The sequence below is a fragment of the Ictidomys tridecemlineatus genome, unplaced genomic scaffold, assembly GCF_052094955.1.
Source record: "Ictidomys tridecemlineatus isolate mIctTri1 unplaced genomic scaffold, mIctTri1.hap1 Scaffold_57, whole genome shotgun sequence".
NCBI lineage: Eukaryota > Metazoa > Chordata > Mammalia > Rodentia > Sciuridae > Ictidomys > Ictidomys tridecemlineatus.
In genome coordinates, this window is record NW_027523832.1 from 318,854 (window position 1) to 345,349 (window position 26,496).

Below are 26,496 nucleotides of genomic sequence, written 5' to 3' on the forward strand. Positions count from 1 at the left end.
AATTTTAAACTTTTTTTAAACAGATAAAATATTGACAAAACTATTAATGTGCTCTTGCAATAGCTTTCTAATTTTTACCACAGTAAAAGTGGATTGAAGTCATTGTCAAAAATATTCTAGTGCTTTTCCTCCTTCCGTTTTGTCTCATTTGCATATAAGCTTGAAAAGAGAATTTCTTTGGTAAAAAGAGTTTTAAAATAGATTTTATATCCTTTTGTTGAGTAGTAGTGGAGGACTTTCTCAAATCAGGTGTAAATGACTTACCTATTTACAGTAGCAAGTGAGAAAAAAGCTGCAATTTTCTGTTAAGGAGTTTGGGTTATGCCTCTGAGAACAAAGAGGAAGCAGCCATGTTAGGATTACTGAAGGCAAAACCAGCCTTGCAGTTACCTGCATGATGGTAGAGGGCATTCTGATTTTCTGGTTATTCTGTAGACTGTCTGAAATCCTTTTTGTCTGCTCCCATTTCACTAATAGAATTCAGAAGGAACTAGCTGAAATAACCCTTAACCCTCTCCTAACTGCAGGTAAGAAACAAATTTTGTTATTTTGATTTCTAAATTGTGGAACGATATCAGGAGATGAATGTATTATCCTTGTATGTATTTGTAGCAGAAGAGGCTAGCTAGCTATGTTTGCTTCCTTAAAGCTTTGCAAGTGCTTTAAACAAAAATTGCCTAGGTGAATTAAATTAAATTAGGGGAAAAATACTCTTTAGCATGTATCATATATTCTGTACTTATGAATATACTGATCTTGTGCTTCTTGATGAGAATTGTTTGACTGCTGTTGATTTTTCTGTTGTTTTTCTGTGGAATACATTTATTCACAAGTATTTTGTAGAAACCTGTAAGATTTTAAGTTTTAAAGTTAGTGCTTGTGTGCAATCTGAACTGATTTTCCAAATTTATAAATTGTTGAATATGGTGTTACAAAATGTAAAAGCATTAAACAGGAGTATAGTTGTTTTTGTTTGATTTATTCAGTAACTTGCCTAAAGGACAAATTTTATGTGCTAAGCTATGGTTGTAGTTGTTATTTTCTAGAAAACACATTGTTGGAATTATTTACATTTTAAACAAATATCCTAATGACTTGGGAAAATTCTTAGCAGTAAATTAATTGGAATTGTGAGAAGAATCAAATTCAGTGAAACTCAGAATTTAAGATTGGTTGACAAATTGTATTAAAAGTAGCTGGTTGACTTTTTTTCATTTGTGTCTTATATAGTGTTCTGTTTATTTTTGAATGATGACTGTATGGTTGACAAAATTTATCAAATTTAGAGAGCAATATTATAAATAAATTGCATAGAAGTATGTGCTCAAGAATGAGACGGGAAGGGATGCTAGAATTAAGGCAGTGTTATGATTTGATATAAAATATTTTGGTGTTTAACCTGTGTTTTTGCTACAAATTGTGTTTGCTCATGTTGATCAGCACCATCTCTGAAGTCTACTTGAGACATAATAAAGAAAAATCCATTTGCTACTTATTATGTGTGTTAACCAGATTCCCAGATAAGGGGGATCTGATCCTGATTTATCCAGTGAATTAACAGTTTTGCTTATATTTGTAGTCACAGTCATTTCAGTTTAAAAAGGAGACAGGAATGTGAACTAATTATAAACAGAGTGGTATGTCAGATCTCAAAATATTACTTAAAAAGTATACTGCTCAATAGTGTAGCCACTAGCCACATTCTGACTATGGACCAGGTTGTTGTGGTTAGTTGAAAATGTGATATGCTGTAAGTGTGAAATGCATACTGGATTTTGAAAACTTAATTTTGTAATAAGTATCTTTAAAATATTTGTAAAAGAATAAATATTTTAAAGATATTTATTACATCTTGAAATAATATTTGGCATGGTTAGTGTTTTAAAAATTGTATTTTTATCATTTTAGCATAGTTATTAGAAAATCCAAAATTACGTGTGTAACTTGTATTATAATTTTGTTGAACAGTATTGCTTTAGAGAAGAAGTAAATCAGTATTTCTTTTAGCCTTCTAAATGGTGTGTCAAATCTGTACCATTTAGGAGGTCAAGTTAAATTTGCTCTGTGGAAGAATCACTTAACTTTCATAATATATTCTCATAATTTCTGTTGATTTTCTGCAAATGGCTTAAACCAGTGTATGAATTTACATCTAGAGAACATAGTAGATATATTGAATATTTTCAGAGCAGTAATGTACTGGTACATTTGGTAAAGGAATGTACTTTAAGTGTTTAACCCAGGACTGTTTCCACAAGGTCACAGGATTATTTTAGATGAAGTAAAATAATCTAAAATAATAATAATATTTCTGTGAAATAGAAAGTAACTTTCACTTATCACATATTTTTTTTTCTCTTTATATACCAGATTTAATTTAGGTTCATGAAATAATGCTTAACATTAGTGATTTAACTAGTGAAGCAGTAAAACTTTGGGCTTGCTTGTGCACAGTAACATGGAATACTTATATCTATTTCCTTTTGTCACAGTCTTTGGTGACTGTTGTCTATTGAAAAGGACATCTTTTAACTTCTCTAGTTCTTTAATATCTGAGTTTCTTTGTGGCTGTGTAAGTGATTCAGGAAAAAAAAACAAATGTAAAATACAAGTTTCTTAGGAAATTAGAAGTTGTTTCTTACTACTTTGGGGAGAGACTTTTTTCCATACACCTCATATGTAAAATAATGCAGATGCTTTTGTGTGTCTTTGGATTTTTCTGGGTAGAAGGTTAGTTCTTGTAATTTTGATAGAAAAGCCTACATTTGTATTGTGTTTTTGCTTTCATGCCAGAAAATGCAATAGATTGTGGTATTATATTTCTTTTAACTCATAGCTGCATAAATGAGAATTTTAGCTTTATGGTAATTGTATTATTTAGATTTGTTAATTTATGTTGTAATTAAAAATGGGATTCCACAATCATAAGTATATTTAGAATTTGTGTGTTAATATTTCATGAGACCTTTGAAACCTTATGCTTGCTACTTCCAGGTGCAATTATTTAATTATGGCTTTTGGTAAGGGGTGTGTGTGTGTGTGTGTGTGTGTGTGTGTGTGTGTAAACTTGTCAAAGTATGTGGCAGTTAATTATCCCTCAGGGAAGAAATGTTAAGTGTATCTGGGTACATTCAGGAAAATGTTGAATGAGATATAGGAAAACTAGAATTACTTGTACTAGGGAGATTTGTCTTAAATCCCATCTTTTGTTTTAATTAATAAGTTATTCTTTAGTTACATAATTAGGTCTAATATACACATCCAGGACGGCCTTTGGAAGATATCATTGTCAAATTAAATGCATGACTTTAAAAGTGTTTGATTATATGTCAATAGGAATACTTCTTTTTCTTTTAGTAAAAAAGGTTGATAAAGATTTAATTTCTAATGATTTGATGGTATTTTAGGTTTTAAGTATTGAAGGCCTGTGGGCCAATGCATTTTAAACACAGGGAAATAATATATGTTTTTTAGTTTACTTTTATACTTTTTACATTCTATATTTTAGATTACGGTATAAAAATCAATTCACCAGTGAGCATGAAGGGAAATTATTATGAACATCCCTTTGTTTTACAGAAAGTTAAGGACGAGAGTTGTTTAGTAATGTGTTGACATTTATGTTCTATTTATCAAAGATGTGCTTCCTTTTTCACTTAGAGTCAGCACTTGTGTAAACAGCAAAAGTTTGGAAAGGTGCTGGATTTCTAAGTTAACCTTGAATTTCTTTTCCTGTATAGAGGGTACAAACATGTACTCCTAAATATTAATGGGTTTGGACTGAATCTATGTTAAAGAAGATATTTAAGAGTAATTGTAAATCGTTTTTTGATGAAGGGAAGGCCTTATGGGGGGTAGATATTACAGTTTCAAGTTTATATTAATCATATGTTGACTATCAAAACCTGAAATTAGCTACTATAATACTTGTAAATATTATAATACTTGCAAATTTTTTTAACTTCACTTTTTTTTAAAGAGAGAGAGAGAGAGAGAAAGAGAGAGAGAATTTTTTAATATTTATTTTTTAGTTATCGGTGGACACAACACCTTTGTTTGTATGTGGTGCTGAGGATCGAACCTAGGCCGCTCGCATGCCAGGCGAGCGCACTACCACTTGAGCCACATCCCCAGCCCTTAACTTTTGTTTTTAAAAGAAAGAAAAAGAAGTAGCATAAGTTCTAAATAAGAAGTTGGCAATTTGCACATAAGAATAATTTTCTGAGGATAAACTTTGTTTCTGATGGTTGCCATATCTCTATTGTCCAGTGTAGATTAGAACTTTGCTAATTAAAGGGTGATCTTCAGACTAGCAACATCTGTATCACAGGTGTGATTGTTAAAAATCAGAATGTTAAAAATCAGAATGTTGTTTTCCCCTAACCAGAAGTACTGAGTTCGAATCTGAATTTAATAAGATTGCTAACTGAATTGTGTGTCTATTGAGGTTGGAAAAATCCTGCTACTGAAGCAAGACTGTTCAGATCCATGCTGTGCCACTATTGGCATGCCACTTTATATAAGTTATGGGATATTTTTGTTCTTCAGTTTTCCAAGTTGTAAAATGAAGATTAAGTTGATCTCCCCATTGTATAATTGTTGTGAGGATGAAATGAATTTGTTGAAAGTTTTGTTTACCACATAAATTGGATTCCTAAAGTGGATATCGCATGATAAAAGTAGGTGAGACAGTTTAGCAGCATGTCCTCACTCTTGCTGGTGTTTGCTCCAGTGCATCCACATCCTACTTATTGGAATAATTACATCTTAATTCATCATCTAATTATTGAGTACATGTCAAGCAGTTTGTTTTTAATGTGAATAAAAGCAGGTTTTTTTTAAAACTTGAGTTAAAACAGAAAATTAGCCTAAAAGTGTTGATCATAGATGAACAAATACTCAATCCCTTCCAAAAAAATACGTGTAAACTTAATGATACTTAAAAAGAATGCCTTGGGATTGGGGCTGAAGCTACTGGCAGAATGCTTGCCTAACATGTGTGAGGCTCTGGGTTTGATCCTGAGCACCATATAAAAAAAAACATAAAATATATGCATTCTGTCCATCTACAACTACAAAAAAAAGTTTTAAAAAATATTTATAAGAATACTATGACTGCCCAGTAAAGTATAATAAATTTTTTTAGATAGTTGTATTAGTTACTATTTTCCCCTCTTTAAATATCCCATTTTAAGAGTTTGTGATTTTATTCAGAATGCAGTAATTTCAATATTTGTAAAATTTACACTCATAATAGTATAGTTTACCAATTACTTCAACATAATGTAGTGTAATTCCAGGCAAAACAGTGAGTTGGAATTCGAAAAAAAAATTTTAAATAACTCATATTCTTTACTTTTTTCATAATTGTGATATTTAATATTATTTACTTAAAGATTATTTAGCTATCATTTCTATTTGCTTATAGGAAGTAGTTGATAATTAAAGTAATTCTAATTGTGTCTCCCATATATGCCAGTGGAGCAGAAGGACTCAGTTACCATTGAATGACTCAAAACATTTATCCAAAGGAGTGATTGATTGAAAATAATATCTCCCTCATATAAGGTCACATTTTTATTAGCTGTCTATTATGTTCAGTGACGATAATGTAAGGAGAAAGTGGGTGAAAACCTTGTGTACTTTTTAAAAACCTAAATGGTTACTTCATAGCAACATGAAGCAAATTGTTAATTTTCTTTCTGCAAGTAAATGATTGGTACCTTATTCTCTCCTTGAATGTGTTACTGTAACAGAAGGTAGATTATGTTTAATTATGAGGAAAATCAACAAGTCTTGCTTAGAGTACAAGAGCATTCAGATTGAGAAAACTGAATGGGAAAACTTTATCTTTCATTCTCCTCTTTTCTACAAATATGATATAACAAAACCACTTGTAGATCTATTATATCTACAGGCATATAAAGTGATGATTTTTTTCTTTCCATATTTCTTTAGACAGTAATTATATTTAGGAGGGGCTGGGCTTGTGGCTCAGTGATACAATGTTTGCTTAGATAGTTCAATCCTAATCCTGCGTTCAATCCTAAGCACCACATAAAAATAAATAACTAAAATAAAGGTATGTGTCCAACTACAACTAAAAGTTAAATTAAAAAAAAAGAATTCTGTTTGGGCATTTCATTAGAATTTAAAAGATGAAATATCTTTAAACATTTAATGTTTCTTTTGCATCTGGATCATGGAAGTTTTTGCCTTTTCCCCCATATTCATAGCCTAGGAGATAGTTGACAATACCTGGAGACATTTTGCTTTTCAAAACTTGGGGAAAAAAGCTCTAGTATACAACAAAGAATTGTCTCCCTTCAGGAGATCTTAATGAAATAAAACTTATATATGTTTCTTTTATGTTTTACTAAGAATATTGAAGTAACTTGTGACTACAGAATGGGAGTCACATTTGTATTGTCTTAGTGATGAAAATAAAAACCAAATGAAGAGTATGGCCTTCTCACCAGTGTATGATTTAGTGTCAAAATCTAATATAATGTAATCATAACTTTCTGCAATCATAGAAAGTAATGTAATTGCCTCTTCGGAAAAATGTGAGAAGCGATTATCAATATCAAATTTGGAGAAATGGTAAGAATAAGGGAAGCATCTGGAAGAGATGGGAAGGATCAGTGTCTTACCACAAATTCTGCACACCTCTAGTTCTCTCACCTCCTACCACATATCAGGCTTTCTAAAACTTTACTTTTTATTTTTTGCCTTAGATAACTTAGCTAAAAATTATTCCAAAATTATGTAAAATAAATGTAATTTTCTATTCTTAAACTTTTGTTTTCCATAACACATTAAAAGGAAAATTAAATAATAAAAACAGACATAATAAATTCTTGTTTGATATAATCATTTAAATATCTTTTTTAGACAGCAGTAATTCAAACAAAAAATACTTCCCTTACTTAAAATGTAACATTTTATATTAATGAATAAGGAGGCTAAAACACTAAAATTGTCAGACTCAGTAAATCCTTCAAATATTTCATCTATAGAGGCACAGCAAACACTTAGTGTAAATTATAAAAGGTTTTTTAAAATATATAAATTCCTGGTCAAAATATATCAAATCAAACATATATCAACTTTACTTCTCAATTTACTTCTCTATGTAATCATATTTTGTTGACTCTAAATAACATCGTCTGGTAACTGATAATGACAGTAAAATTTGTATCATCTCTCTGCTAAAATATAGTAAACTCTACTCTGAGCCCCTCATTCATAGGTCTTACATCTGTTATCCCATCGTCAGCAATAAAGCCAATGAGATTATTCTAAAATGTAAATGTTCCTATGTTATTCTTGTCTTTACTTATTAAAGGACCAAGCAATGTACTCTCTAATTTCTCTTTTGCCTATTTTCCCTTTGTTATAGAATTATATTGTGCATTTCAATCAAATTAAAGTCTTTCAGTTCCCTTAACTGTCTAATATATTTGTAGTTAGGCAGATGATGATGCACCTCCTGAAATCCTATTTTCTTTTCACAGACCTCTCAGTCTCACTCTGCTCCATCTGGAAATATCCAACTCCTCTTTGGGATCCTTATAAAAATCTCCCTTTTGTGAACATACACTTTATACAGTCTCCTTGATGACTTGCTGCTTCCCATCAGTTCTATTTTGGAAACATTTTCAAAACTGCATTTATTACCTCATATCACAGTTATTCATTCACATCACTATTTCCATTTGCTGACTATGAAAGAAAACCTTTCTGGTTTTGGCATCTGCCTTGGCAGCAGCAGTCAGAGAAGACAGCCTGGAAGACCTCCTCTTGGGCTTCTTCTTAGCCTCACATTCTTCAGAGCTGACCTTCCTTTGGAGCTTCCTGGCTGAGAGCACAAGGCTCATGCAGGTGCTGCAGGCAGTGGCTCTCAGGAACCTTCTGAAACTGTGCTGCCTGGCCACTGCTGCTGTTCCCACCACATGAGTTGCTGTGACACACCAAGTATTCAATTATTTTAGAACAGTTTTTACCATAATTGAGACATAACTATAGGCAATTTTAAATCTCTAAATTTTGTGATTTTAGCTACAACAAACCAAATAAAAATCAAATCCTTACTATTATGTTTTGTTTATTCTGCTTTCTGAATGAGTTCTCATTTTGTCATTATTGCCAGTGCTTACAACCCTCCTTTCTCTTATCTCTAGCCTAGAGAACAGTGACCTGCCCCTAGTTGCTCTTCCTGTCTGAGCCTCTCTCAAGTGTGCCATTCTCCCCTCTCACAAGCATTAGTTTCTAAAATAAACATTTAACCATGCCATACCCACAAAAGTAAGAAAATATTCTATTATTTATGTAATAAACTCAATATTTATTCATATGTCCCCCAGCTCTTCAAAGCATGATCACAAATAGTCTTCCAAATTCCCTGTAGGAACAAACTCAGCCCCACTAATACTTGTTCACATAATTCCTTCGCTTCACACAATTCCTACCTCTTCTGATCTTTATTGCTTCTCTGTCTCTATTTATGCTTAACATTTGCCAACATATCCTCCATTGCCTCTCGCTCTTTAAGTTTCACATTGAATTCTCTTTTTTTCATGCCCCAAAAAATTTCTGCTGCACCATCATTACTTTCCCATCCTAATAGAAGTGAGAGCTCATTAATCTAATTTTCATATACTTTTTCAAAAGCTTTAATCATAACATTAAGTGTGCTTGGTCTCAGTTTTTACAAATAGATATCTTCTCCATTATGATGCAAATTCTTTCAGGATTGGTATTATATTGTATCATTTTTTATATCATCAACATCTAGTATATAAAAGGAAGAATGAAATCTAAATATAAAATATATCTAAAGTTTCTAGTTACTGTGTATTATATCCAATATTCAGAGCTATAATATTAATTCTATATTTTGTGACAAGGAACTTCTTACAATAATTCTACAGTGCAGGTGGACATAAACTTTAAAGCCCAAATGAAAGCCCCACACCACTTACTTTCCCCAGTAATAAATGCTACTTTTGGATTATGCTAATAAAATCTAACCTTCCATTAGATAGATGATTTCTGAATATTCTTGAATAAATTAACTCTTAAACAGAATAAAATTAGAATGGCATTCACTTTTTTAATTAGCATTTTTTAAGATAGGCAGAGATACAATTTACATACTTAAATACGCCCATCTATTATACATATATATTATATATACATCTATTTTTGTCAGACCTACTATTTCTCTATCCTCTAATAGATAATGAAACAAAGGTACTTGAGTTTCTCAAGTGTAAAATAATGCTTCTGTGGAGGTGGGGAGTAGTTTTTAATTGCCTGCTATTACCTATGGAATAAATTTAAAAGAAGAGTTAAGTTTGATCACTTAGAAATGCTTGGTTTTAATGCTTATAAAAATTGAACTTACACATATTCTGAAAAACACATTTTTTAAATCAAACTTAAGCTCATTTCACTTTCTCTCTTTAATATGTCATCAATACAAAAGCTTTTATCTCTTCCACTCTAAAAAAGAGTATGTTATTGTGGATAAGTGAAGGAAACAGCAAAATATAAAAATTAAATATTTTGTGTCACAAGTCTTTTATGAGGAATAACATTTGTTTGATTTTTATTTTTTGAAAGCTAAATATGTAAATGCTAATTCTTTAAAAATTGGAATGGAACTTATTGATGTCTATTACCAGTATCCTTTTTTTCACTGTGTCACAAAGGGTAAATTGGGCCCATCAGGCCAAGAAACTACTCCAAAATATTACACAGGAGAACTTAAAAAAATCTAAGGGAAATTGGACAAATCAATTTTTGATTTGCAAAGTCAAGCAGCATGATACAAAAATTTGAGATCTGTGTAAGTCAGTAGGATGATTTTATTCAAAGAGAAAAAGTCTCCACTATCTCTCAGATTGGCAAAATTAGTTTCCTTTGTTATAAAATTGCTTAAAATTCCAAAAGGTAACATTTGATATGTCAGTGACTTGTTCAAATGGCTATCCCCTACCTTACCTGAGCCAATTAACATCACTAGAAATTTTGTTCATATTGATTTGCCTTTCTTAAAATATAAGCAGGAAAAATTCCTCACTGTCTCAAAACCTGCTATTTTTTCTCAATTATTTTGTGACTTCCTGGCTATTAAGTAGATGGAATAATATTTAATGCTCACACAACTGGGGCATCTGAAAATGAAGGGAAGTCCATCTTCCTTAACCACTCTGTCCTGGGGGATGACTCCAGGTTCCAGTGCCAAAACAAATCAGGAGAAAAACTTTGTCTCAGAAGTATTTTATTGTGTGTTAAAATGGCAAAAATAACAAACTGAGGTGGGTGTTTGTTTTTTGGAATCCAACTCAATTATAAAATGTACTAAATTAATTTTCCAAAATAGTCTAATAAGCTCTCTCAGAATTTACAGTGATGCAGTGGTTATTTGCATTTTCCTGATTATATTCTATTTTTTCCTCAGAGGGGGACCTATGCCCAAAGGGAACAAGTCCTATCAATTGAGTGTCATAGCAATCATGCAGAGGCTTCAGCATATCAAAATGTCAGAAATCAGACAACAGAGATAGAAGATGAACATTTAAATAATAGAAAACTCTGCAGTAGCGCTGAAGTTTGGTATAGAAAGAAAAAGGGAGGTGAGAAGAAACTAAAGAGTTAATGAGGAAATAATTTATGAAAAATTTTATAATGCCTTCCATCCCTTGTACTAAGTAATTGAAGTTTCAAGTATAAAATACAGGCTCTTTTTACATTTTGGACAGACTGGCTCTGCTATAGTGTGGAAATTTGTCTTGGATGGGAGCCAGAGCAACAGAGAGAGATCATTCATTCATTCTGCTGTTTCAGGTATCTACTTACCAGTTAATGATGTCTTGATCTCAGGCAGTTTCTGGACCTCAGCATTATGATGGTTCTGCATTGCAGAATTCTGTGCTGTTGGAGGTTTTGCTGTAAAAATGTAGTAGTTTATCAGTAACCAAGGCCTCTACTCACTAGATGTCAGTAATATTTCCCTCACCTCCAGAATAACAACATCTCAATATCTTTAGGCATTTTCAGATGTTCTCAGGGGAGTCTCCCACCCCAGAACACTGATTTGTGGTAATAACAAAGAGGATAGAAGAAGGAGAATTGGAGAATATTTAACTTGTTAACAACAAAATGATGATGTATTGAAAGTAACATTTGAAGGAAAGGGGTAAATTGTAGATGCAAAATTTTAAGTGTGTCTGCTTTTGCTTTTTACTGGGAACAGTTACGGTGCTTATATAAGGAGGTGCTGATATCAGACATATGAGCTTAAAGAGTAAATTGAAAAACACACACACACAAACACACACACACAGGAGAGTCAGGATATTATTATAGTATTCCAACATAAAATTAAGGGGAACTCAACTAAAAATGATAATTAAAGTAGAAGAAACCAAGGCGAACAATTTTCAACCCCTATTCAATCTCTCCAGTTTGAACACCTATGCCCATCATATTAGCTATTTTAGAATATGAAAATACAAAGAAGTAATAGTAGCTATTCTAGAATATGAGAATATAAAGAAGTACCAGATTTTAACATTCAGAGTTCAGAAAATATTTATCTTAGCTACTTATTATTTGGAATGCTCATAAAACACAATGTAATGTCTTTTCGAAGTGTCTATGATTTTAGGGATATAATATGGAAAATCAAAGACAACAATGTTCTATTACAAAAATGTGTTTCATATTTGATATTAGAATACAACACATTTGTTTTCTAAGTTAGATTCAATAAAGATAAAGAGCTTAAAGTTATCTGGACAGAAGAAGAGAAAGGAATCAGTCATCAGTTAGAATGAAAGAAACCCATGATTGCACTTGAAAGGGTGTTAGCAGAAGCTGTCCAATAAATTCACAGAAGATGCTTCTGCTTTAATAAATTGTTGTGCTATCAACCAGGCACGGTGGTGCACAACTGTAATCCCAGTGGCTTAGAGGCTCATGAGTTCAAACCCAGCCTCAGCAACAGCAAGGCTCTAGGCAACTCAGTGAGACCATCTCTAAATAAGAATACAAAATATGAGGGCTGGGGTTGTGGCTCATAATATAGTGTTTGCCTAGCATGTGTGAGGCACTGTGTTTTATTCTCAGAACCACATATAAATAAATAATAAATAAAGGTCCATCAACAACTAAAAAAATATCTAAAAAATGCAAAATAGAGCTGGGATGTGGCTCAGTAGTCCAGGGCCTCTGAGTTCAATCACTGGTACCAAAACAAACAAAGAAACAAACTGTTGTAGTATCAAATCCTTTTGCAGCACTTGAGCTTCACTTTCTCTACTTGTACTGACAGATTCAAGGTTTTGTTTGTCTCAAATCTATAATTTGGTGCCAATTGTCTGTTTATCTTCTGAGCATGAAAGGGAAATCTCAGCCTTGAAAAATTTTTTTATTATTAGTGTTATTATTATTGGCCTGGTAAGAACAACAATAGTGCTTTTATGAAGCATAAGAAAATTTAGGGTTTCTAAAACTTTATTCTGAAAAAAAGTAATTTTATAAATATTATTTCATGTTCAAAGTATATTCATATACAGCCTTACATTTTCAAATGACCAAAGAATGAGGAACACTTAAAAATAATGTGTTTCATTATTCACATAGGTGGGAATAAAGTTGTAGCTTAAATTTTAGCATTAGTACTCATTCTCTAATTTTGTGTTATTTCTACCTATTGTCAAACATCTAACAATACTTTAGGAATAGGATGTCAATTTTTTATGTTCATAAAGTTCAGTGTAAAATAAAAAAGAATTATCCTCTTGATTATGGCTAATATTTTCTATATAATCTTATGAATCATTACTACTGGATTAGCATTTTTCAAAACCAGAATCAAACATGTTTATTTCAACTTTATTACCTTTTTTACCTATTATTAGAGTAAATAAATTGGCATAATAATTTTAAGTTAATAATTTTTTTTCACATAATGGATATGCTAAAATTAAATCCATTCCTTTATATAGACTTGTAGAATCTACACCCAATTTTCAGATGCTATAAACAATTTCACAGTAATCTTCATATATAAATAGTTTATATATATATATATATATATATATATATATATATATATATATATATAATACTTGTTATATTTTGGAAGAATATTCATGAGCTAAAAGGTGTTCATATTTTTTAGTATTTTTTAAAATCAGAAAATACATTAATTTGCTCTTTGATTAGTCCAAATGCAGCTTAAACTTTTCCCATTGTCCTCCATCTTTTACAACACAGTTGTTTTCAGCTATTTAATTGTGGAAACAATAAAGACATTACTCTGAAACAACTCTTAGTAGGCAAAAAAATTTTAAAAATGTTATCACTAAGAGATAATCTATAAATCTTTGTGACACTTGGTTTAATTCTCAGCTTCAAACTCAATAAAATTCCAGGCATTTGCATAAGTTGTTAATTATCTAATACAGTAACACTATTCTTCATTTTTCTAATCTAAGGTAATATATTACCTTTGTAATATATGGTGGTAATAAATTTATCTTTTTTCACCATAAGTAGTGGACTTTAAATCCAGTAAATTTGATCATTCTGTTGCGCATTGGTGTTTTTTATATGTTTTTTTTTTTTTTTGGTTTTTCATTACATTGACTGATTTGAGTGATTTTCATATTGGTTACTCTTCCTTTTTCCTTTTTTTCTCTCTCCCTTTCAACATATCTAAAACCTGGAATTCTCTTTTCTTTCCTTCAAAGCAATTTTTTTCTTTTACAAATATTTTTAGAATTTAAAAAAAAAAATATTGCCCATCTCCAAATTCTAAAATGATTTTTCACCTTAAAAATTTTTACATATTAGTTATTATGTATTTCAGCATTTTTTATAAGTTAATGCTGCTTCTGTATTTCTTATTTAGTAAGGTATGTGCCCTGTCTCTTCCTAATTGTACAAGCATTATTTTTTTTCAATTGATAATATCACTTTTTCATGTAAATTTTTACTATTTGATAGATATAATACTAATTTTATCTGCAATTTATGGATTCTTTTTTTGTGAAATCATTTAAAATAATTTTGCAGTCAAATCTCTCATTACCTTTTCTTACATTAGCCTTTTCTACATAAAGCCAGTTCAATGTAAAATTAAAAATTGGCCATTAAATTTTTCACACAGTTATGATTTTGTATTTAATATTTTAAACAATAATATACTTGATTTTCAGCCTGAGAAGAACTGGGTTAAAATGCCCATTTTCTCCATTAATATTTCAAAACTTGGAAAAGTCTGTGATCTTTGAGCATCTTTAAATGGAGCCTATTAGGAACCATAGGGGTTAATTTAGATAATGTGTGTAAACTCTTAACAGATGTCTTGCTAGTAGTAAATAATAAATTATGTGGAAAGTTATTTATGGCTTTATACATCATGAGGTGTTTTAATTTATTATTTAACAAAGACATATTTATCATAGAAGTTTAGGCTAAATATGTCTTTGGTAAATAATAAATTATTTTTATTATTTTTGACTTATCTCTTGAAGTTGGGACATTAAAGAGATAAGTCAAAACTTACATGAATATAGACCTGAAAGTAATATGAGAGTTTTTCCAATTATAGTTGAAATGTAATGAAAAATTAAAAAGTAGTCATGGATACAGGACACATAGAGAAACTTCCTGTTCAGGAACATCACTTTGGTCTTTGGAGATTTATGTCTTCATTCTCTGACTCTTTAAATGGAACAGTATAATAAATAATTAATGTCTTAAGAGTGATTGCAGATCAACAAGCAAAGACAAATACAAAAATGGTAGGGGACACAGTGTTCCTATTCAATATCCTTGAATTAGTTTTAGATTTTAGATTGATTCTAGGCACCCAGGCCTCTTAGACATCATCAGGAACATCTAAATTGCTTTCTCACAACTTCTAAAATGTTGGGGACCACAAATCAAGTAAAGATGGCATCTGGCAGTTTGCCAGGAGGAGTGGTTTGTGAGTCAATGCCACAGAGCCATTAAGATGATAAGGATTCCTTATTGGCTGACTGCTGTATCTAGATAATGCTAATTGAGTCAAGCTGTGTGTAATCAGTTAGGTATATATACCTCTGTTTTTCCGCAATAAAGTGGTGCCTGCTACCTTGAATACCCGATACCTTGAGTTCCTGCTCAGTTCCCTCTTGAGTTTCTCCTCAATAAAGCAGTTCCCGCTTCAACCTTCAAGTTGCTTAGTTTTGTGATCCATTTTTACTAAATACCAGAAGAGAAAGTGTTATGTTAAGGGCAGTGTGAGTTTAATTTTCTGTATCATTTAAAATTACTTGAGTGCATCCCCAAAGAAAACTAATATGTTGATCAGATATAATTAGCTTCAATGTAAATAAAACCTTACCATGGATTGTTTGTGTATACTAGCAAAAGATATATAAGTGAAAATAATCTACGAAAGTTCATAATGCTTATCTAGCACACAAGAAATCTATGGGATAATAACAAGAGACAAAATTTGATGTGTATAAGAAGAAATATATTTTAGTGAAAAAATTTTGATATTTAATTGTGGCTTTAAAATACTCTTCTATATTAGATTATATAAATACACAAATAGAAATATTGCATCCTGGTCACTCTCCAGAAATCTGCCCATGTCACAGACGGGTGGACGGACAGCACTCTGACTCACCCTGTGCAGGCAAGCAAGGAGCTTCCTGTCCCAGCTACATCAAAGGAAGATACAAGACAAGCACCAGTTCACCTGCCATGGTGTGAGGGAGGATCTAGGGATCAATGCCCAGAGACACATTATTTTTAACAAATGCAACACTCACTTTCTCATCCACTGGAAGTGGAGCATGGGTCTACAGGGGGGAGTGCCAATCTTACCTATGGCCTCTCACCCACCTACCAGCACCACTCACCAGGTTTGCTAGGAGGTGCAGTCATTGGCTGACTGCACCAGGCATGCTGGCTCACAGTGACTACTGCATCCTTCTGTCAGCACTCAGGGACCCCTCAGTTCCACTGGACCTGGGAGAGACAGGAGGGGGATGGGAGGATTTGAGGATATACTTTAATATGTGTGTATATATAAGTATTTACTTATTATATCTTTATATGTATGTATATATGTATATATTTTACATGTTTATCGTGTCTTTATATGTGTGTATATTTTATGTGTGTATATACATACATGCTTATGAACTTTATACTTCCATGTGTATATTGATACTTGAGAGTAGAGCTTCTATTTATCATCTTTATTTTTTTGAATACTGTTTCTTCCATATTGATAACTCTGGTTTGGAAGCATAGAGGGAATAATTTAATTTTCATGTCTCATAAATGCTCATTTCTTTTGTCCCATAATACATATCAGTCAAAATTGCAATACTTCCACAGTATGATTACTGGAAGCATTCTGGGGTTTTATTGTTAGTTTTGGTTTTGGTTTTTAGCATATACTCTCTCATTTCTTTTTTCTTTCTTTTTTATTTTTTGCATTTTCTTTTTCTTTTTTGCCAGTCTTTTTTAAATTGATTTAAAAAAATAAATGACAGCAGAATACATTACAATTCTTATGACACATATACAGCACATATTTTCATATCTCTGGTTGTATATAAAGTATGTTGACACCAATTCGTGTCTTCATATATTTACTTTGGATAATGATGTCTATCACATTCCAACATCCTTGCTAGTCCCCTGACCCTTCTTTTTCCTCCCACCCCTCTGCCCTATATAGATTTCATCTATTCCTCCCATGTTTCCCATCCCTACCCCTCTATCAGTTAGCCTTCTTATATCAGAGAGAACATTCAGCATTTGTTGTTTTGGGATTTTCTAACTTCACTTAGCATTATGTTCTCCAACGCCATCCATTTACCTGAAAATGCCATGATTTTATTCTCTTTTATTGAACAGTAAAATTCCATTGTGTATACATGACACATTTCTTTTATCCATTTATCCACTGAAGAGCATCTAGATTGGCTCCATAGTTCAGCTATTGTGAATTGTGCTGCTATAAACATTGTTGTGGCTGTGTCATTGTAGGATGCTGTTTTTAAGTCCTTTGAGTATACACCGAGAAGAGGGATAGCTGGGTCAAATGCTGGCTCCATTCCCAGATTTCCAAGGAATCTCCATACTGCTTTCCAATAGGCTGCACCAATTTTTAGTCCCACCAGTAATGTATGAGTGTGCCCTTTTCCCCTACATCCTCACCAACACTGTTGTTGTTTGTCTTCATAATAGCTACCATTCGGACTGGAGTGAGATGATATCTAAGAGTAGTTTTGATTTGCATTTCTCTAATTGCTAGAGATGATAATTTTTCAAATATTTGTTGATTGACTCTATATCCTCTTCTAGAAGTGTCTTTTCAGGTCCTTGGTCCATTTGTTGATTGGGTTTTTTTTTTATGCTTTTTGAGTTCTTTATATACCCCAGAGATTAGTGCTCTATCTGATGTGTGAGGGGGTAAAAATTTGCTCTCAGTATGTAGGTTCTCTGTTCACCTCACAGATTGTTTCTTTTGCTAAGAAGAAAATTTTTAGTTTGATTCCATACAATTTATTGATTCCTGATTTTAATTATTGTGCTATAGGAATCTTATTAAGGAAGTTCACCACACGATGAAGATTAGGCCTTCTTTTTCTTCTATTAGACACAGAGTCTCTGGTTTAATTTCTAGGTCCTTCATTCATTTTGAGTTGACTTTTATGCAAGGCGAGAGGGATTAAGTGATGAATTTTTTTTTTTGGTTGTTCACAACATAACAAAGCTCTTGACTGAAGTGATGAATTGTTCCCCTAAATTTAGATCTTTCAGACTGGGGTTGTGGCTCAGTGGTAGATCCCTTACCTGGCATGTGAGAGACAATGGTTTGAATCCTCAGTACCACATAAAATAAGAAACAAGATCAAGTTATAAAACAATTGAGATCTTTCCTTTGGGCTTTATTGAAAGTAGGGCAGGCTTGGGTGTGGAAAGGACAAATAGGCATTGGCTTAGGAATGACTCGATTATTTTATTTCCTAAGAGTCCTTGCAAAGAGTAAGGACCTGTGTGTGGTTGTTGTCTTCTCTACGTAAAGGCTACAGCTATGAGCGTGTGGACGGTTCTGTGAGAGGCGAAGAGAGACACCTGGCCATCAAGAACTTTGGACAGCAGCCCATCTTTGTTTTTCTCCTGAGCACCAGGGCAGGTAAGCCTATGGGTGTTGAGGAAGCAGACAGTCATCCCACCACTGGTACGTTTTCCCCTAATTCTCTTAAAGGAGAGGTTCTTACCAAGGAGTATTGAAAAAGGAGAGAATCAAAACACTTACGTAGCCTAGTACTGGACTTCACGTGTGGAGCTCTTTTCTGTTCAACCTGTGAAGCTGTGATCATGAGAAGGGAGGCTGAAACCTGGGCCTGTTGGAAAGTAATTCTAATCCACTTAGACCACTGACCGGGAACGTCCTGTTTTGTTTTGTTTTTAATTTTGGGGAAAGTTTTATTCACATTCATTCATTCTCCTTCCTAGCCATGAATTTGGAAAATAAGATAATCTATTTTCTAGTTTCCCTTCCTCCAGGAGTACCTCTGAAAGAGTGTTATAAAGTTTAATAAAGATTTGTTGTTTAAAATGTGACTAAAGTGAAACTGACAGCTATTTATAATTATCATGGTATTGTCCATATGACTTAATCATAAATAAATGACACTTGTGGTTTTCCCAGTTGCTTTCACATAGTATTAAATAATTTGAAATCGGTTTGGGGAAATGGAATTTTTCTTACATTCTGAATCAAAAAGCCCTAAATTAATTTTGAATTCATAGTCTGAGTTTCATGATCTTACTTTTTTGATGGTAATCCTGATAGAATAGATATAGGAACACAAACAGGAATTGTGTCCTTGATGATAAAGAAATTAATGTCTTTATGGAACGAAAGGTCATCCTTATGTAGAAAGCACTTAGTAAGTGCTTTGTACTATATGGGTCTATAAAAGAAGTGTTAGATATGACCCTTGAGTATCAGGAGATCATTTCTCTAGTGTGTGTTTTAAAGCCAATAATAAGATACAATCCGATTCCTTTGGTCCAGTCTCTTCCCAGGTCACATACCACATTCAGTCCCATTGTCTCATGATTAGTCTTTGGGGAAGCTCAAAGGATGTGGTCAAAGGCATGGTCAGTGTTGGGAGAGGAATTCCATTTATGTGTTTAAGATTTTTTTTTTTTAGAGGGAGAGAGAGAATTTTTTAATATTTATTTTTTAGTTATCGGCAGATACAACATCATTGTTTGTATGTGGTGCTGAGGATCGAACCCTGGCCACACGCATGCCAGGCGAGCACACTACCGCTTGAGCCACATCCCCAGCCCCGCGTTTTAAGATTTTTTTTCATATTTAGAGAGCAAATAATGTTTGAAACATCTAAAATTAGTTAATCTCCTTGGAGACCTCAGAGTAGATTATCTAGAAGCTGAAGCAGTCCTGGACATTAGCCTTTTCCACGCACTAACTGTCATACGTGCCATCGTGTTGTAGCTATACCTGTGCCGCGTTTTCATTTAATGTTTCCTTCCAGCTTTCCACGAGGTTGTTACCACATATTGCCGGCAGATGGCAGCGATAGCTTAGGAATATGTCCCAAACAACTAAATGCAGCTTAAAATATCATCTTTGGTGAAGAAGGGCTGCACTAGCCACTATTAACTCAAGAGAAAGATAATTTTTTTTAAACTTTTTTAGTGATGACAAAGCAACTTTATTATTATTATTATTTTAGAGAGAGAGAGAAGGAGAGAGAGAGAGAGAGAATTATTTATTTTTTTTAGTTTTCGGCGAGCACAACATCTTTGTTTGTATGTGGTGCTGAGTATCGAACCCGGGTCGCATGCATGCCAGGCAAGCATGCTACCGTTTGAGCCACATCCCCAGCCCAAGAAAGATAATTCTTATGGAACACAAACACATTTTCAAATGAGATGACTGCCTTGATAATTAGCATACAGTGGACAAAAATGTTCTGGAGCCTGGCACAGTAGTGCATGCCTACAGTTCCAGCTACTCAGGAGGCTGATGCAGGAGGATGGCTTGAGCCCAGGAGTTCAAGGCCAGCCTGGGCAACACTGTGAGACCCTGCCTCTGTCCCAGGAGTAATGACCTCAGATTCTGGAATATGGGATGGAATCCTGACTGTTTTACCTTCTACTGGTGCAACTTCAAATAAATCCCTTAATCTAGCTGTTTCCATTTCAGCATCTGCAAAATGAGAATAGTGCTAGCAAGGACACAGGGTTGTTGTGAGGGTTAGAAGAGTCAACACATGTAAAGTGCCATGAGCAGTGCTTGGCAGTAGTAAAACAGAAGTGTAGCTCTTATTATTGGGTATAACTTAGCCTTTCTCCGTATTCAGTCATTAGTATTTCTTTATTCCAACTTTGATTTTATAGGAAGACTTCAATGAGAATGTTCCTGCCTGGCTTGTCTTACATCCAGCCAGGAGTTAGTAGTCCTGTAGAAAGGAACCCTTCATTCAGTTCTTGGAACAAGCCCTTTCAGGCCTGTTTTAGCAATGACCTCCAGTGACCCTGGCTAGAGTGTGTTCTGTACAGTTTCCACATTTATCAAAGAGAAGCCTGTGGTTTGCTTCTTAGTACTCTAAATTCCTGAACCCAAAGTGCTCTTTTGGCCTTTTCCTGCACCATTGGAGAAAGACCAGAGAGTTGTTGCATTGAGTGTTCTTGTCTTGAACTGATTTTAGGACATCTTCTTTGATCAGTGTGGAAACCAGTACAGGAAGACACTCTCAGGTTTTCTCCACTCAGAGACAGGTATCATCTGCTCTAATCATAGCTAGTGTCAGGTCTTCCTACCTTGTTGAAGCTGCAAGTGTGGTCATGTGTGTTTCTTACTGCCCACTGCAGACCTCTCTTTGTTTTAAGATACATTTTTAGTTGTAGATGGGCACTGTTTTAGTCAGCTTTTTCACCTCTGTGACCAGAACCAACTGTGGAGGAGGAATGTTTATTGGAGGGCTCATGGTTTCAGAGGTCTTAGTCCATAGAAGGCCGACTCCATTCCTTGGAGCTCCAGGGGAGGCAGTATCCTGGCAGGAGTGTGTGACTGAGGGTAGCAGCTCACATCATGATCAGAAAGCAAAGAGAGAGAGACTCCACTGTCCAGATACAAAATATATACCCCTTAGCCATGTTCCTGCTGAACCCCTTCCTCCAGCCACACCCACCTGCCCCAGTTACCACTCAGTTAATCCCATTAGCGATTCATTCACTGATTAGGTTAAAGCCATATCCCAGTCATTTCTCCTCCAAACCTTCTTGCATTGTCTCACATGTGAGCTTTTGGAGGACACCACATCTAAACCATTACAGATGATACCTTTATTTTATTTATTTTTATGTGGTGATGAGGAAGGAACCCAGTGCCTCACGTGTTCTATCACTTGTGTTTTATCACTGAGCTACAACTGCAGCCCCCAGACCTCTTATTTTTGGAGCTGTTTTCTGAAAGAACTTGTGTCCTTATTCACAGACTGTTTGAAGCAAAATCCAATCAAGGTTTCCAAACAAATATTAAATGTCTTCATGCAATTAACTTAAGCATCCTTTTCTTCTGCTTACCTCTCATTCTGTTATATTTGATAATTAAATTTTCCCAGTTCATGCAATGAAAGGTGAGGTAGCACTTTTGACCACTGTAGGGTGGTCAAAACCTGAAGTTTGGGGCAGAAATTTCAGTTTGAAGGATGAAACCAGTCAGTTGGACTGATTTCAGATTTTCAGTAGGACCCAGTCCTGCCTTGTGTGTTTTCTAGTTCCTTATTTGTGTGTTGCTGATCATGCTCCTTTTTTGTATGGTTTTCAGGTGGAGTTGGCATGAACTTAAAAGCAGCAGATACTGTTATTTTTTCTGACAGTGATTTTAATCCTCAAAATGACTTGCGGGCAGCTGCCAGAGCTCACCAAATTGGCCAGAACAAGTGAGTGAGTTAGACATTGGCACCTTTCTGCTCTGTTGGCTTGCAGCTGTGGATTGGGGAGGAAGGTGGACCGTGTAGTCCTGACAACAATGCCACGATGGAGTTAGAGTCCACTGGGTTTGAACCCCGTTGTGCTGCTGGCTTGTAGAATCATGTTGGGGGATCAGTCGTCCCATGATCAGTTCAGACTCACTTTGTTGAAAAGAACAGTTAAATTCCAAAATGATTAGAAGAAACTTAGAATTTATTTAGTTCATGTTTCTCACGTTAGATCCTAATTCAGTTTAAAAATGAAGTTAAAGCCAGTGGGTGCACATGCCTGTAATCATTATCAGCATGGGAGACTCAAGCAGGAAGATCAAGTTTAAAGCCAACCTTGCAACTTACCTAAACCCTGTCTCAAAACTTTTTTTTTTAAGGCTGGGATTATAACTTCATGGTAAAGCTCTCCTGGGTTGGGTTCCCAGTACCACAAAGAGGAAACAAAGTTGTGTTCAGCTACCCTTTGACTTGAGGTAACATGCCTGCCAGGGGTTATCCTGGCTACAGATGAAGGCCCAATAGTGGTCACTTCGTCTTCCTTCCTCTTCCTCTTTTGGGGAAAAGTTCAGGAAGAATTTGAGGCCAGATTTCTCTAACAAATGCTCAGGTCCCAATGAGCAGTGTCCTTTTCATTGTTCCCTGAATGTGGCATTTGGTTTTGCTTCCTTTTGGGTGTATTTTCCTGGCATGCTTTTTTCCCCAGCTTTGCAGACTTCTAACACTGCTCTCATTTGACTCCCGTACAGGGCTGTGAAAGTGATCCAGCTGATTGGCCGAGACACTGTGGAAGAAATAGTTTATAGGAAAGCAGCCTCCAAACTGCAGCTCACCAACACGATCATAGAAAGAGACCATGTTACTCTGGGAGCCCAGAAACCTTTGGCTGATCCTGACCTCCAGGTAAAATGTGTTCTTTTTAGAGTCTCATGATTTATAACCAGTACTATCTGTGGATGAGAATGCAAATAAAAAGGACCAGCATTAACCACCCATTGTTGCAAATTACACATTTTTTCATTGGCCTAATTCTTACCCTCTCAGTACCTAACTACATGCAAGGTGCCATACAAGCTAAAAATGAGGGTGGCATTTAAAGGCAGAGAAAATAGAATAAAGAGAATGAGCTTTGAACCATCTAACTTGGATTGAAATTCACATCTTATCCCTTATTGGATGTATGACTTTGAGCATGTAACTGAACATCATGGATCTAATCTCTTTATGGCTTCTAAAGATGAGTGTGCCACGAGTTACCTCAGAGAGAATTTGTTTAAGTTCTTTTTTTCTTCCTTTTTTTTAATCAGTGATGATTAGTTCCATACCTCCTCCTTAATCCCAGACCCTTTGAGTAGTGACTTACAGTACTCATTCCATACTCAGAGATGAGTGAACAAGATTAGGAATTCAAAATTATGCCATAGGATATAGGGATGAAAGCACTAGAGTTATTTGTTGAAGAAGGAAAAATTAGATGGGAGTCAAATGCTGTCTTAGAATATCCTAGAGAGCTCTCTTTTGGTAGGAGGTTTAGAGTTATTTCTTAGCAGCAGCCTTTGAGATAAAATTGAACCTATATTATAATATACCCCAAGTCCTTCTGAGGGATTAGATGCAGAGAGATCAACCCCTAGTATCTAGTATGATTCAAGCATGAAGAGAGTAATAAATGTCTGAGAAAAGGTAGTAGCTGTGGGAAAGTCTGCTGTAGGAAACTGCAGAGAAATGACAGGAGTTGGCTATTCTTTTGAGGCAGGCAGTGAGAGAGAGCAAGTTCCAAGATGGCTTTAAGCCTTTAAGCCTGAAAGATGAGAGTAGAAAGTAGGAAGATAGGGATAGATATTAGAAAGATGAAGATAATGTAGGCTTTAGTCAACAGAGTTTGTAGTAAAAATCAATATACATTATTGTTAGAGGGAGACTCAGAAAAGAAAGGAATTAGAAAAGTTTGCAAGAAAAACCAGGCTTTAAAAGGATCAGCTTATCAAAAAAAATTCAAGAGGTATATGAAAGGGAAAAAATTACACAGTATTACAAGCAGAATCATCAAATTTACAACTAGCCCAAGCATGAGTCTAAAAATGGCAGTTTTCTCACATCTGTATCCTTACACATCAGCATTGCAGACAGGGAAGGTGCTGTTTTTGTTAGGGAGTCACTCACCTGCAGGAAAGGGTCACAGATTTGGGGGTACTAGAACCCGAAAGAAGAACCCTAGGTTTTGTTTGTTTGCTTGACTTTAGTTTATCTTAGAGAGTAACTGGAGTCTTTGGCCTTTTGTGTTTTGAGTCTTCTGCATGCTCATCTGTCATGGTGGCCAGGCAGGCTGTGCATTTTATTTTCACACTATTGAAGAGGCAATTTCAAATGGAAGGTGAAAGCTTGAGAGAGAGGTGCGTGTACACTGTAGGTGTCTAAATATACTTCTTTACAGGACGTTGGGAGAGGAGCTCATCATGGGCTGTTGTGAAGGCACAGGTGTCAGGAGTTAGAGGAGATGCTTCCCCAGTGGAGGGAGCTCCAGGCATTCAGTAAGGGGTTTTCCTGTGATATTGGCTGCTAGCACATCATTGTGAAATGCACAGGCACAAACTCTGCCATGGGACCAGATCCTGGGGCCAGAACAAACTATGGGCTGGTGGAGAGGACCTCGGTGGAACTTCCTGCCCAAGCCATGGCAAGAAATCACACTCTGGTTCTGTCTTGATTCTTTCCTCCCCACCAGACTGTGAGTTATTTATGGTTGCCAGGAACAAGGGTGATAACTCACTGCCTTGTCTCAAAATACAGCAGGACATTTTTTTAAGTTATTAAAAGAATCTAATAGTAAAAGACGTGGTTCTGGTTTGATAAATCTAAGCAGTATAGAGCAGTGAAGTCCTGATAAAGGAAAGCAGGTTCCTTGTCTTAGAAGGAGAACACAACAGAAACAGAGAACAGATACAGATGCGGTGAACACTTATTGAATGCGTACTGTGTGCTAAGCATTGTGTGACATGCACTTTTTCCAGTTGTTTCAGAAGAAGAATAACAAAAAAATGAGATAGACGTTGTCTTTACCTCCATCTTAAGAAATTTTCCAAACATCATATTCATGACTCTAATCCGAGCACTCTTTAACTTCCAACTACATGCTCTTAGTTACTATAATAAAGTGGTTTTCATTTAAAAAATGGGTAGTTCCTTAAAGACATGTTGTGAGTGAGCAGTAGCGAGGGAAGCCAGGAGACATAGTCCAAGGAGTGGAAGAGGGAAGGGTCCCAGTATGGACTGAGCCTCATCATAAATACTTGGCTTTCTTCTGTTTTGGGTACTAAATGCCAAAGCCATTTGGCTTGGTTATATATATATATATATATATATATGTACACCAAAGTTAAATATAAATATAACAGGTATGGTTTTGCTTAGTTTTTGTCATAGTTTTCATCTCGGATATTTTCAAGCTAAAGTTTCCAAGTTACAGAATAGGCAATCTAGAGATAACTAACCAAATCTAAAAGGGCAAAATGAAAATGAAGTCCCATGATGTGGATCCCAATTGGTTCAGAATTCCTAAGAGATAGTACTTAGGGAGGTGGAGAGTTGCAAGTAGCAAATGAAAGCCAGGTAACACTATCTAATATTCTGGTTCTTGTAGCCGTAGGAAGTAGGCTGAGTATATCCCCTAGGGGGAGCAAGAGGGCAGGATGGGGAGTGCTGCAGGACTATCCAGGGAGATTGAAATTGAGAAAGGGCTTTTGGGTCTGGTGATCAGGGTGGTTATGGTTTTGCCAAAGTGGGTCCCATAAACCACTGTAGTATCAAAGCGGCTTGGCAAGGACAGGTGGCAGCTCATGGTGAGATGAGGTATTCAGTGGCACCTTCTCTTTATAAGAGTTTGGCAGTGGGAGAGGTAAGAAGGTAGCCAACAGGTTCTCTGAGTTCTCTCAGGACTGCTGGAAGTGCTGTAAAAAATGCTGGTGAGAAGTGCTATAGAAGATGCTGGAATCATTTTATCTGCCCCCACTCCTCAAAAAAATTGGAGGCCCAAATTTTTTTTTGGTATTGTAAATAATTGTCAAAGTCAACATCTCTGATCATCATTTATCACCTCTCTGCTTATTCCTCATCCAACTTCAAAACAGCCTGGCAGGTGTCATTTGTGATGGAAGAGAAGAAAGTCCACAGGGAAAGAATTACCAGGTATCATTTAGACACTTAGCAAGTCACACATCCTCATCTGTGTTTTCATGAGAACTAACTGGATCTCTCGTTTTCTTCATTCAAGTTGAGTGACATACTGAAATTTGGCTTGGATAAACTGCTGTCCTCTGAGGGGAGCACCCTGGAGGAGGGAGACCTGGAGTCCATCCTGGGAGAGACAGAGAATAGCCAGTGGGCCTCTGATGCCCTGCCTGCAGCTGGAGGAGGGATCAGAGAGCAGGAGGAAGGAAGTGAG

The 26,496-nt window shown here is 35.0% G+C and overlaps 1 protein-coding gene across 3 annotated transcripts in view; it reads left to right on the plus strand.

Moving 5' to 3' along the window:
• LOC144374077 (uncharacterized) overlaps positions 1-26,496 on the plus strand; it is a 71,690-nt gene that overhangs the window by 1,482 nt on the left and 43,712 nt on the right. For 2 of the 3 annotated variants that reach the window (XM_078037024.1, XM_078037023.1), the window contains exons 2-6: positions 478-527; positions 18,116-18,226; positions 21,902-22,016; positions 22,805-22,958; positions 26,326-26,491. In XM_078037024.1, the coding sequence (XP_077893150.1) occupies positions 478-527; positions 18,116-18,226; positions 21,902-22,016; positions 22,805-22,958; positions 26,326-26,491 (596 nt within the window). The remainder of the gene's footprint in view (positions 1-477; positions 528-18,115; positions 18,227-21,901; positions 22,017-22,804; positions 22,959-26,325; positions 26,492-26,496) is intronic. The other variant, XM_078037025.1, reaches the window with a different exon arrangement.